Source organism: Xyrauchen texanus, chromosome 17, assembly GCF_025860055.1.
Source record: "Xyrauchen texanus isolate HMW12.3.18 chromosome 17, RBS_HiC_50CHRs, whole genome shotgun sequence".
NCBI classification, from domain to species: Eukaryota; Metazoa; Chordata; class Actinopteri; order Cypriniformes; family Catostomidae; genus Xyrauchen; species Xyrauchen texanus.
In genome coordinates, this window is record NC_068292.1 from 27,337,419 (window position 1) to 27,351,869 (window position 14,451).

The following is a 14,451-nucleotide window of genomic DNA, read 5'->3' on the forward strand; positions in this document are numbered from 1 at the left end:
TACAAAAATGTTTTTAAATAAAAAATTAATCATAGTTTTAATATTTAAAATTTTCACGTAAGAAATCTCTTGAAAGAAAGACCCACTATATTCTATGTCAGCCCATTACAGATCTCTAATATATAATAACCGCTGTCTGATGTTTGGCCAGGTGCTTATTCTCATCATATGTCCTCTGTACTGGCACTGGTAGTTGAGTGCTTTTTCTGACCATCATGACCTATTTCTCATTTTACATACACATCCAATAAAGTGTACTAATGACATTCACACATGCCATCCTTAAACACTAGAGAAAGACTCACCCCCTGACCACCTCATGCATTAATTTATCACAGTGTGTGTTTGACTCTATACTTCTTAACGGAAGTGTATGTGTGTGTTTAGAGAGATTGACAGACATTTAAGTATAATGAGCAGGAACTGCCACATCAGGCCCTTAAAAACACAGGTTATCTTCATTACTCTGGCAAAGGCATTAGCAGAAGCAGTAAAGTGTGCTGCCTTTGTTGTTTAGGCTTCCTCTGTGCCACTCGTATATTGACAGGGGCCTTTTCTCAGGAACCAAACACCCTGCAAATGTTAGGATTTGTTCTGGCTGTAATACAGACCATACTGGCACATAGTGAAAGGCCAGGTTGTCTTTCTGTTCAAGTCATATAATCATCCAAGGGGAGCTGCTCTCATTCTGTCATCCTCCAGCAGTTCTGCTTCATGTCACTTATACAGTAGGTTCTGGGCCACTGTCCCACTGCTGTCAGAGCAATCCAATTATGATTTTGTGTCCTTAAAGTTGATGTTATTTGACAAAAAAAAAAAATATATATATATATATATATATATATATATATATATATATATATATATATATATATATATATATATATATATATATATATATATATATTTGTATTGAAAAGCCCTGTATTGATTGGATTAATTTGATGAACTTTAACTGTCATCCACAAAGATCTACATATCCCTTGACCCTTGTGTTCATTTATTAAATATTTTATATATAACATTTTACAGTTTGTAAAGTCATGGAAAACCATGGAAAATAAGGTAATTTTGAAAATGTGGATTCCCAGGTCTCTAAAAGAAATGGAAATTAATAAAGCGTCATGAAAATTTCAATATTATATATCAAAACATATAGTTTAATTGAAATTGATCTTCGTGAGTTAAATCTAAAAAACATTACTATCATAACTATCAGTAATATCCGATTCATTCCTTGTGCACAGGCAGACTGAACTTCTATGACTGGTTATAAGCATGTGTATTCATTTAGGGTCTGATTATAAAGAAATGCTTATATGGAAGTGTTGACTGGGTGAACACAAAGCCCAATCGACAGTGTAAATATGACCTTCAGTAGAACAGGCCTAAAGAAAAAAAACTTTCAATGAGAATACTTGGATTATGTAGCGTAAACCTGCTCACAGTATTGACACAGTTGCAGAAAAGAATGTTCAAGCCAACATGGATAACTCTGCTGGTTCATGAGACCAGAGCTAACTGGTAGCCATGATGAATGCGTGTATTCAAATAGGAAGTAGGGCTCTGTAGAACGCAACAGATCCAGAAGTAAAAATCTGATTTATATTATTTATTTATTTATTTATTTTTTCCCCCATAGGCTATTTACATTTTCAACTTTAAATTATAAACCTTTAAAGACAGCCCTACTGTGAGCACTTTTTAATCGATAGTATATGCTTCTGTTGAAGCCATCAGTCTGTGTTACTTTACCTTTATTTTTTAAAAATCGTATTTTGTAGCAGAATTCCTGGTAAAGCTACACAACCCATGGTCCTGAGGGAGAAAATCCACCATTCAGAGAATCACAGCAAACAAAGTGCACTGGATTGGAGTGGCAAAAATTTCTAGGGATGCACAGATACCATTTTTTTCTCTTCCGATAGCTGAAATCTCAGTATCAGCAGATCCTATACCAGTGTTGTTTTTCTTAATGAGTTTAGAATATCTATATCTCAGAGTGTGGAACTGACTGAGAGTACTTTTTAGGTGTAAAAAAAAACTACTCTTCTAACTACACATAATTTAATTAAAAATAGAGAAAAAAAAACAATGATATAAAAATGTGCAGCCCTTTAAGAAAAACTTTATTCTTAACTAGTCTGTTGGATGCATCAGCAAACTTTACAGTAAAAATCTTCGGTAAAAAAGTAGCCTGTTCTTTACATTTTTGTTTTCCAACTTGTATCTGGACTTGTATATGGTTTCAGATCTCTTTTTGTTGACTTGATTGCTATATGCTTGTCAAATTGTAATATCAGTCCACATTTCAATCACTCAGTTTTTATATAATTTATTAAATAACAAATGTAATTTGTAAAATAATAATACATATTTTATTTTACCATAGTGATACATTTCAGATGTTATGCCTTAGGACTTTTATTTTGACTCAGTCTTTTATTTTGAAGGACCACACCAGAAGGACTCCAGAAGAGTGTGTGTTTGTAGGCTAGTTCACAGCAGTATTGTATAAAGTATCCATTTGTCATACTTGAGTAAAAGACACCTTTATGGAAATTGACTCAATTAAAGTTAAAGTAGCTCATGAGAAAATTACTTAAAAGTATTAAAGTAACTGATTTTAAATTTACTTAAGGATCAAAAGTACAAGTAAATTGCATAAATTACAGAACAGTTCATTAAACCCATGTCAACTTGATTGGTGGTGCTCATCATTTACTCACCCTCATGTCATCCCAAATGCGTATGACTTTTTTTTTAATCTGCAGAAAACAAACACAGATTTTAGAAGAACATTTCAGCTTTATAGGTCATTTCAATGCAAGTGAATAGTAGCCAGACATTTCAACCTCCAAAAGCACATTAAGGGAGCATATAGTTATCCATATTACTATAGTGATTAAATCCATTTCTTCTGAAGCGATTCAGTTGGTTTTGGGTGAGAACAAACCAAATTGTAACTAATTTTCACTGTATATCTTGCCATTGCAATCTCTAGGCATGATCATGTTTTCAAGCTCTTTCACTTTCTAGTGCTTGTTGCATGCACAGATGACGCTATTGGAAGTGTAATTGAGCTTGAAATCCTGACCACCAAGGATACTGCTAATTTATAGTCGATAGAGGAGTTATATTTTGGTCTATTCTCACACAAAACCAGTTGGATCTATTCAGAAGACATTGGTGAAACCACTGGAGACTTATGGATAACTCTTATGCTGCATTTATGTGCTTTTTAGAGCTTCAAAGGTCTGGCCACTATTCACTTACATTGAATTGACCTACATAACTGCAATATTATTCTGAAATTCTTTTTTTGTTTGTGTTCTGCAGGAAAACAAAAAAGTCATACACATTTAGGATTGAATGAGGGTGAGAAAATTATGAGAGAATACATTTTTTTTAAACGAACTATAAACAACCTGCAATGGTGCGTTTAAGTCACATCAGAATGATCATATTTATGGGATGAGTGTAAATAAACACCACAGTCCATAAAAATTGGAACATTGAAGGAGAGAGTTGAGTCAAATTAGTGACCATTACAGACACTTGTGGGGATGGGCTCTTTTCATTTGGCCCAATAAGCAACCACCCAGAACACCCTGGCAAGTGCATAGCAATGTGCTAAAAACAGAGTTAAAACAACTTAACAACAGTATAGCAACAACATGACAACCACCTAGATCACCCTGGCAACTGCAGAGCAATGTGCTAAAAAAAAAAGAAAACAACTTGGCAACAGCAGATTAACAATCTGGCAACCACATACTGTAGCATAAATGTGCTCCAAAACAAATATAACACTTTATCAACCACAAGAAAACTAGTTTTGCTTAGGCAAAGGCCATTCATCCATCTTCATAAAATATAAAAAATAAATGTTGTTTGATATGTTCATGAGTGCTGGTACAGTAATTATTCATATACATCACACCTTGTTTAAATGTAAAATGTGAACGGATGTGATTGACTTTTATATGACCAGGTCTCCTGGAAAGGTGGGAGACTGATCGCACATAACTTCATTATTTCACAGCTTTCATAATGTTTAAGCCTAAACTTCTCAAATTAACTGGTCAAAAACAAATTTAAACTTACATGAGCAGTTTCTTGTCTTCCCCAGAGGAGACAGACGATGGAACACGTAATCTGACGTGCTATTCGCTTGTGATTTTGATTCAGATTCATGATTCGCAAAACTAATCATTCAGACCGCTTTTTTAATCTTTTTGTTCAGTTCAAAGGAACCAAGTGTAAAAGATTCTACTCAAATGATTCTTTCAACGAATCACATATCACTATCGCCGATCTACACGTATTTCTGCAAACACAGCTGTTTTTTTCTTTGGTGTTATCATGTTGCAAATATAATGAAAGTTTCTGGAGTCATTTATCGGAGTAAAAGTATCAATTTTCTCTTCAGAATGTAGAGAAGTGAAGGTAAAAATCCAAAGAAATATTTATACTCAAGTAAAGTACAGATATGAAAAAACTGTACTTAAGTACAGTACCAAAGTATTTTTACTTAGTTACTATGCACCTCTGCTTCACAGTATTTTAATTCATTTCTCATTCAACATGTTGTAATGCTCCTCCGATGCCTTTTTCAATGCTTGTTATAAGCGAACCGAACTATTGAGCATCTACATCTGAGATGGAATTTGTGTAAAGCGCTCCCATATAGCGAGCTCTGAGAGCTAAATACAGCAGCACATCACGAGCCATTGCGCATGCTTGCAGGATGTGTGTGTGTCAACACATGCTCATTCAGTAAACTGTGTGTGTATTTTATAAACACAGACTTTTGCGATTCACAGAGCAATTGTATGTATTAAAGAGTCTTCGAATATAATGCACAAGATATATGGACTACTTTAATGATGCTTTAAAGGTTCTTTTATGTCATTCTTTGAGCTTGACAATAACGGCAATGACAATCATGTGGTATCTTATTTGGATCGGGCCAATAACCGATCCAGTTAGAAACATCAGTATCGGAGCAGATACCGATCTGTGTATCCCTAAACATTTCTCCTCCATGATCAAAGCATTCTATTATCACTCATCTCCAGCTTCACTCTAGGTTGTCCATTTCCTGCTCCCTGCTCACTGATGAGAAAAACCCTGCTCAGTGTTCACTCAATGCAAAATTTGGGCCCAGCTATCGCTCCATTGTAAAGTTAGTTCAGTATGCTTTTAAATATCACAAACCTCCGTGCATAAGATGTATTAAATAAAAAATGCACTATACTAGAACAAAAAGGTTCAATATGCTATATTGCAGCACTAACACTATTCCAAGTCTATACAAAATTATTCTTTAGGTTACTTTTGAGGCATGTCAGCAACATTCTCTGGATTAAATAAAATAAATTGCCAAATAAAATACAAAAAACTAAAATTACTAAGCAAAAACATTTCATAATATATCAGACATGTATAGTATATCGGAATGTTGTACACTGTTTTCCAAGAATAGATATCATCAAAACTATACTGTATATTCAGTGCTAAGTTCACTTTAAGAAATACTAGCTTTTTAATTTTATATATATAATTAAGTGGGTGTTTTGGGTCATTAAATCTTCAATTCTATTTAACGTTGGCCATAATACAGTAGAGATGGTGATGCATAAGATTAAAATGATGATATGATTATTCAATGTATTTGATAAGGGAGAGAGATATGTATTACTGACCTTTTAGATTTTCTTTCCACATGTGAATGGAACACTTAATCATCTTTTCTGGACACAGGCCTTTTAAGATTTCACAACCATCCTTTGGTCTTGGCAGTCACCTCCCCACTCCCATTCTCTTTTGCCATTATTACTTTTCAATATACATTTGTATTTTGTTCACATTCTTTCTGATAATATTTCAGAAATTCCATCTACAGTATCTTTCATGCCAATTGTGTTTAACACTGTGCTTAACACGTTGAATTCTTTATTCGTTATTGGTCATTAAAGGAAATTGGTCATTTCAAAAATGAAAATTCCCTCATTTACTCATCCTCATGCCATCCCAGATGTGTATGACTTTCTCTCTTCTTTTGAACATGAACAAATATTTTTAGAAGAATATCTCCGCTCTGTAGATCCTCACAATGCAAGTAAATGGGTATCAAAATTTGAAGCTCCAAAAGCACAAAGGATAAAAGTATATATATATTCAATATATTCAGAAGCGATGTGATGAGTCCTTTTATAATATCAGTCTGCACTTTCAATTTCATATTATTATTCTTTTGTTTTTGGCTATTTGAATTTTATCATGTATATCACCACCTACTGGACAGGGAGGATAATTTATAATAAAAAGGACTTAAATATTTATCTGTTTCTCACTCTTATCATATCGCTTCTGAAGATATTGATTTAACCCCTGGAGTTTTATGGATTATTTTTATGCTGCCTTTATGTTCCTTTTAATTTAAATTTTGGTACCAGTTCACTTAATTTGTCTTCAGCAGATGAAAAAAAAGTCATACACATCTGGGATGTCATGAGGGTGAGTCAATTTTCATTTTTGGATGAACTAGCCCTTTAACGTGTTGTGCTCGTGATTTGACCGTGAGTGGAGCACTCTTTGAACAAACATTACTGACCATAAACAATAAAACGGCTGTTAGCTACTAGCTCATTATGCTGCGTAAAGCAGTTTTTGCATGGTGATTTTACACAAGTGTAACAGTTAAATTGGTTGTTTTAGAAGCAAGCTTTCTAGTAACTGGTCAACTAAATAAAATGAAGATTTCAAGCAGATTATAGAGTTAACGTAACAACTTACCTTCCTCCATCGTGGACTCCAACAACACTGTGGCTGACTTCAGGGCACTCTTCCTCCCATTGCTCGCTGGTCTATTACCATAGATGGCGTCCATTGGTTGAACCACTTCCACTTTCTTCTGTTTGAACCACTCTGGCTGTTGTGGTCCTTGATGGTTGGTTGATCCAACAAATATCCAACAATATTTATTTTTATATTTAATGAAGATGGATGAATTGTCTTTGCCTAAGCAAAACAAGTTTTCAGGTGTTTGATAAAGTGTTATATTTGCTTTGGAGCACATTTATGCTACAGTATGTGCTTACTAGGGTTTTCTGGATGGTTGCTAGGGCATGCTATGCAGTTGTCAAGGTGATCTGCTGTGTGTTTTAGTGCATTGCTACAATATGTGGTTGCCAGGTATTTACTCTGCTGTTGCTAAGTTTTTTTTCTTTTTTAGCACATTGCTCTGCAGTTGCCAGGGGGTTCTAAGTGGTTGTCAGGTTGGTTGCTATGCTGTTAAGTTGTTTTAACTCCTGGATGGTTCTGTAGTCACTTAAGTATTTTATACTTTTCCCTACACTGTTGGTAGGTCTGGTGGTAGCCGAGTGCGGCCAACAGCTGATGCACTTCCTTAAAGACTTTTTCGTTTCACGTAATTTCTGCTATAGCTCTTGCCATCTTTAAAACTATCGGGTTGATGTCCTGTGTCGCAAATCCAGTGACGCCGGTAGTGAATATTCTCTTTGACCAATCAGTGTTCTGCAGGGTTTTGATGTCACATGGTGGTACTATCCACAGTGGAAAACCCCCAAAAAGTGAGCAAGTCCAGTCAAGTTGTACTGTGCAGTGGAAAAGCCCCATAAATAACTATTTGGGCATGTTTGTGTCCGCCACCAGAGGGAGTGTTTAAGACCCAAAGAAAGTCAGACTGATTTACATTAGATCATGCTAATGAGTGAATAGGCCAGCTTCAACAGGATCTTGATTGTTCAGTGATGATGATGATGATATGTCTGAGACTTGATTTTTTGTGAACAGCACCGCTTAATTCCTGGATTTAAGGGTCATCGGGGGTCAGTGAACCTCTCATCACACTCTATACTGGCACCATTAAACCTACACATACAAACTTAAATACTCCAACATGTATGCATTTTAAATAAATGCAGTCACTCATACAAAAAAATGTTTGTCAAGTTTCAGCACACTTATTAAGCACAATGAATAACAGCAACAGAAAACATAAAAATTGGGGTGCATGTTCACCATGACACTTTGTCAAGGGCAGATTCCTCCCTGGCAATAAGGGGCCCTCCATATGGAAGCCATCAACTGTTTCATGTCTGATGACATCATATCAGGAGGCCAGGTCTTTAATATGACATACATAATCTACTCTGGTTTTGTTTTACAGGTTATTTTAAATCCAGTGTTTTTAACATGATGTTGCCTCAGCTCCCGAGGGATTATGGCATAGTAAAGTGTTCAGTCGATCCGCACTTCAGAATCTCGCCAGAAATAGTAGGCCATCCTGGTATTCCTCGCTTCCTGTTTTATGAATTCTGAGAATTCGGACATACTACTCCATTGGCATACTTTTTTTGGCATAATATATAGTAGGGAAGTACAGATATTCGGACACATAACATGTTCAAACTGGCATTCACAGAAAATGGATCTGCTTTTTCCCGCGGTTTCATTTAGAAGGTCGGAATGTGTCTCAAAGGAGCAAAAGAGCGTCTTTTGTGTTAACACATACTTATGAATGTTTTGTTCACTGATGTTCACTGATTGTTGCTAAAGGAACTGTCTTTGTGTCCCCACGCCTTTTTTGTTTTTCCTCTACCAGGTAAGTTACGTTGAGGGCACCGCTCTGATCATGGGTTTTGAAGACCCTATGGTACGTACAGACGACACCCCAGTCAAACGCTGTCTACAGACCAAATGGCCCTACATCGAGCTCCTGTGGACCACAGAAAGGTCGCCTTCACTCAATTAAGAGCTAATCTCACACCTTTTACCTACCAACCTTTGGCTGCACAGCCTGCTAACTTCAGGAAAGCTGAAACCTTATAGGACTCCTCACTCTCTGCACTACATTTGGAGGCCAACACAGGGCCTGACGTTAAAATGAGAGATGATACTTTTGGCTTTGCACTGACACTATGGCTTTTCTCTGCTTTTTACACGTATCAGCTGGCTTGTATATTTGAGTATTGGGCTTATTTTGTGTTTAAAGCCCTGGAGTTGAACAAAATTAGTATTTTGGTAATTAATTTTTTTTTCTAAATATATTTGATTTTTCAGATGTTCATATTATTTTTGTCAACTTTCTACATGAGTTTGTTTACTGCTCTGAAAAGATAAATCTTTGAACTAGCACACCGACTGTGAAAATCTTTTTGAGTAATTTATGGAATTGTTAATATATCTTTTTTTAGATTTGAAGATTCAATGTTTGTGGTTGTGGAGATTTAAGGGATAATTTGACCAAAGCCTCTTTGGTTGGAGATAAATTATTTGTGTGCGTAAAATGGTCAGCTGAGGGGTTTTCATGTTCTACGACACTGTTCTGGCCATGGGAGGATGTCTGTTTAGACAGATTTACACAAGAATGCACTACAACCCCGTGTTGGGCCTTAAAAACTGTTTAGGATAGCAGAGGGTGTTGTTAGTATTTAAAATTTTAAGTAACAACCCTCCAGGAGGGACTCTGGAATGACACTATGATTCTCTGCATGAGAAAGTATAAAGACACAGACAAATGGCCACCCTTTATTTATTATTTATTAACACCTTTTTTTTTTTCTTCATGTCTGGACTGTTGCATGTTTGTCTTGTATAATATAAAATGACCTTGACCAACACAATAAAGGAATGGTCCCCCTGAAAGTGACAGGTTTTTTTCAACTTTTAATTTACTCCTCTTTATACTATTCCAAACTCAAATGACTTAAGCGAAACAATTTTTTTTTTTTTTTTAATGATTATCCTGGTTTGTCTAATTAATACAATGCCAGTTGATGGTTAATCACTCCAAAGCTTAAAAAAAAGCACCCAAAGTATCATAAAATTAGTCCATGTGGCTAGTGCATCATATTCCAAGTCTTCTAAAGGCGCATGATATGATTTGGTGAGAAACAACTTAAAATGTAAGTTGTTTTTCAGTGAACATCTTCATGATTATACGAGCGCGGTGTGAAAAGCTTGTTCAAGGGAGAATTTAAGTTGTTTTTAGAGGTAAATAGGTCTTGTGTGAACACTTAATTTTGACAGAATTCAATTTTTTGAATGAACTGTTTCCTTAATTGAAAGATTTCTAACACTTATCCTGAAATACAAGTATAAAACATATTGCTAATGAATGCAGCCTGTTGACCTTTGACAGATTTATGAAAAGCTAAAAATCTCAATCAGGTTGTCTCATGTTGTTGCTTATGCTACCATTTGGCACAAGATAGGTTGCAAGAGCAGTAGTGAATCTTGGCATAAGCAATATAGGCAGTTGCCAGGGGCAACCGTATTCTCTGGGACAGCCCAGAACACCATCCCCTCATTCGGTGACATGCACATTCCATCTCTCCCAATCGACTGTGGCAGTTAAACATCATTGCACCTGCTCTCTGTTCTGCCCAATTGAAATTAACTGCAATCTAGTGTAAACTGTTTTCAGATCAAATCCCTGTGCTATACTTGAACCTAGCAGTGAAACTAGGTCCGAAACATCTTGGTCAGTACTGATTTGGACCGATCACTGAAATTTACATCAGAGTGAGACCTAAGACCTAGTGATCAAAAAAAATTTATGTCACAGGATGTTTTGGCCCATATGATCCTTAGGTTCATAGATCAAGCAGATCTGGTTTCCTCTGTAAAGGTCAGACCAACAGATAATTAAAAACGTTCCCATTAAGGGTGCATGTGACATGTGGAAGAGATCTTTCATGGGCCAAGTGACTTGCGCAAACTGCACATTATTACATAAATAAAAGTAACATTTAGTGGAACCAAATTTTTAATTAAGCTTACAATGAAATGACTTGGCTTCACATCAGAGAGGCAGTATTCAATGCCAGAGAAAGTAAATTCAAATCAAGATGCAGAATACAGGGTACTGAGCTTTTATTTGACCAAATGTGTTGAGGTCACTCATGTATTAGTTGTCCCAATAAACTTTTTGCTTTTAAACATATCACCGGTCTTGGGCCAGTTTGGAGTTATCTGGCACTTGTTGCATTACTGTCATAAATAATCTTGGGTGAAAGAGATCTATACTTGAAGGATGCTGTTGTCATTGCTTCTTCGCCTTGGCTGGTGTCCTGTAAACATTGTGAAGTCATTTGGCACACTGTCAGGGATTCTGTTACGGCTCAGCATGTAATAATATATCACTCCTGTCAATCTGAGACAAATGTAAATATAATGACTTATTAACACAGACCAATGGTTTCAAGGTGTTTTAACACAGTAGGCGATACAAATTATGGCAATATTAATGTCTGTCTGGAATATGAATACATGGAGGATTTTATTTGTAATTGCCTGAGTTTATCAGTTCTTGGCAAGAAGCAAAAGTTCAAGAAAGAAGAAGAGAAGAAAATGTGGAGGAGATTATTTTTGGGATGGCTCATTTCAAACATCACTAAAATAGAAATGCAGCACTGTGTAGTATTTGGACCATTAATCAGTTTTAAAATTACAAATTTTATATTGAAATATAGTGCCCTGTCAATTTTTTTCTTTTTCTGCAATTGGCCTCTCACTGTGAAACTGAAATAACTGCCACATTATTTGGATTAAATCCTAACAATTCAATAATTGTTATTCCGGTTGAATAAGAATTTAAAGGCTAGCTGTGAAAATTTAGTCATTAGAGTAAAACAAATGCAAATTCTGAACAGCGTGCAAAACAATTGTGTGTGAATGTCCCAGCGGTGCAATTATTAGGAAGAGGGTCCAATACCAAACCACTCCGATACTGCCTACAGTAGAAAGTGCTGTGCCTAAAACCTCCCTGCACAAACCAAAAGGGAATGACCACTTTGAAGGGGTTACAGAGTTTAGAAGCTGTAGAAAACTTGCCTGTATGAAAGGATTTGACAAAAGTATCTATAACGCAAGAAACATAAAAACACATCTGGAATTGTATAAAACAGCATAATAGTAACCCAGAAAAAACTTTTGTGGTCATATTAGACCAAACTAAAGCTTATTAAATAAAATTCCAAGCGATATGTGATGTGTGGCACAAACATAGCAAACCTCAAAGATCCTCTCCTCTGAAGTATGGTTGCAGTAGCATCATTCTGTTGAGCTGCTTTCCATCAGCAGTGACTGATTTCTAAAGGAAATATTGGAAGAGAACTGGTTTCAGTATGTTAAAGGGATAGTTCACAAAAAAATGAAAATTCTTTCATAATTTACTCTATGCATAAATTTACTTACTTTTTTTTTTTTTCCAGATTAACATTTTATTGGTTGATTCTCAAACATTACACAGAACAAACTAAATATAAATGTAGAGTCAACCATTATCCCTCTAAACCCCTATTAATTCCCTATCCCTCTCCCAACAAACAGGTCCAATCCTGAGGATTCACATATAAACACAAAGAGAAAAATGAAAACATGGCCCTCAACAAGAGTATCCCAAAAAGATCATGTATTTGTCCCATTTCTTAGCATATGCATCTAATCTGCCAAGCTGCTTGTATGATATATTTTCATATGCCGCCACACAGCCAAATTCGATGAACCATTCTTGAAATGTGGGAGCACCAATTGACTTCCATCCGCTAAGAATTATTTGTCTACTGATCGTTACATTCATTTGGACCAAGCTTTTTGTTTATATGTCACCTAATTTAATATCTGCCCCATCACCCAAAATAATCTGTTGGCAGATTGAAATTTGAGTATCTAAAACCTCACAGATAAAAATCTGGACTCTTAACCAGAATTCTTGAATATTAGTGCAGAACCACATAGCATGGGCTATGTATCCATACTCCAACTGACATCGCTAGCAGGCAGGTGCGTCTTTTAAACCAAGCCTAAACAATCTAGATGCAAATGTAGAAATGATGCTAAATCTGTTTTCTTGCATCCCTAGACATAGTTAAAAAGAAAAATTGTAAATACTTTCCCCCACCCATGCTCCAATACCAAGTTCAAATCTCTTTCCCATAACCTCTTAAGAGCTGTTAAGGCTCCATCACCAAGACTCTGAATCAGCGAGGAATAATAAGGTGTTTTCTTGCATCCCTAGACATAGTTTTAACATTTTTGTAAATACTTTCCCCCACCCATCCTCCAATACCAAGTTCAAATCTCTGTCCCATAACCTCTTAAGAGCTGTTAAGGCTCCATCACCAAGACTGTGAATCAATGAGGAATAATACACTGATGCTTCATGCCCCTTTCCAAAGGCTGTGAGCACCATACAAAGAGTGTCTTCAGCTTTAGTGGGTTGTGTACAACCACCACAAATAGTACAAATTATATGGCGCAACTTTAAATACCTGAAAAATATGTAGAAACACCCCTCTCCATCCGTTCTTTCTAGCAAAAGGGGAACTTGTTCATACATAATATGGGGTTCAGCCATATGCTTGAGGAAACATTTAGGTAAGTATCAAAATTGATCATACTTAATGTAAGTTTTAAATAATGGGATTCATATTTACTTCTCCATTTTAATAGAATTTTATTGCATTTTAATAGAAAGACTATGCTATTGTGAAGTTGGGGCAAGAACCGCTTGTTCAATGTTGTACCAGGAAGGGCTCTCTCAGGTGGAATAGACCAATGGGATTAAAAGCATAGTAATACATTTTAGGGAGACCTAAACCTCCTTTGTCAATTGGTCTTACAGAAATGTAGTCATTTACCATTCCAAAAAAAACAAATATTCTATCAAATTGTTTAAAATAAGAAAGGAGAACTTCTAGAGGAAGAGACTGCAGTAAATAATTTAATTTGGGTATACAATTAATTTGTATTACATTGACCTACCCATCCATAGACAAATGTATTGAAGCCCACTTATCAACATCACATGAGAACTTTTCCATTAATGGGTCAAAATGAACTAAATCTCTCAAATTTGCTGGAAATAAAATGCCTAAATACCTAATGCCTTGCTTGGGCCATTGAAATGAGACAAATAATAATATGTTGTCTGCGTTTATGCACCACACCTCCTGCTACAAGACCAGGAAAATCATCCTCTTATTGCAACTGCTAATGGTTCAAGGGCAAGACAAAACAGCAAAGGGGAGAGAGGACAGCTTTGCCGGGTTCCCCTACAAGACAAAAATAATCTGAAATTAATCCATTAATTTGAACTGCCACTGAAGGATGTTTATAGAGCAACTTAATCCACCCAATAAAAGTGTTCCCAAACCCGTACATATCCAAAATCTTAAAAAGATTGTTCCATTCCACCCTATCAAACGCCTTCTCAGCATCATGTGAGATGGCAGCAATAAGGGTCTGATCATTCGCTACTGACCGCATAATATTTATAAAATGTCTAATATGATCAGAAGAACTACTAACACAGATAAATCACACTTGATCTATATGTATATGAGATGTAATTACTCTGCTTAATTGATTAGCCAGAAGTTTAGACAACATTTTACATCTAACTGGAACAGGGAAATT

The 14,451-nt window shown here is 35.8% G+C and overlaps 1 protein-coding gene across 1 annotated transcript in view; it reads left to right on the top strand.

The window, feature by feature from the left end:
• LOC127658109 (ubiquitin carboxyl-terminal hydrolase MINDY-3) overlaps positions 1-9,663 on the top strand; it is a 67,879-nt gene extending 58,216 nt beyond the window's left edge. The window contains exon 15 of the mRNA XM_052147214.1: positions 8,633-9,663. Within this exon, the coding sequence (XP_052003174.1) occupies positions 8,633-8,782 (150 nt within the window). The 3' untranslated portion in view covers positions 8,783-9,663. The remainder of the gene's footprint in view (positions 1-8,632) is intronic.
• The last annotated feature ends 4,788 nt before the right edge of the window (positions 9,664-14,451 follow it).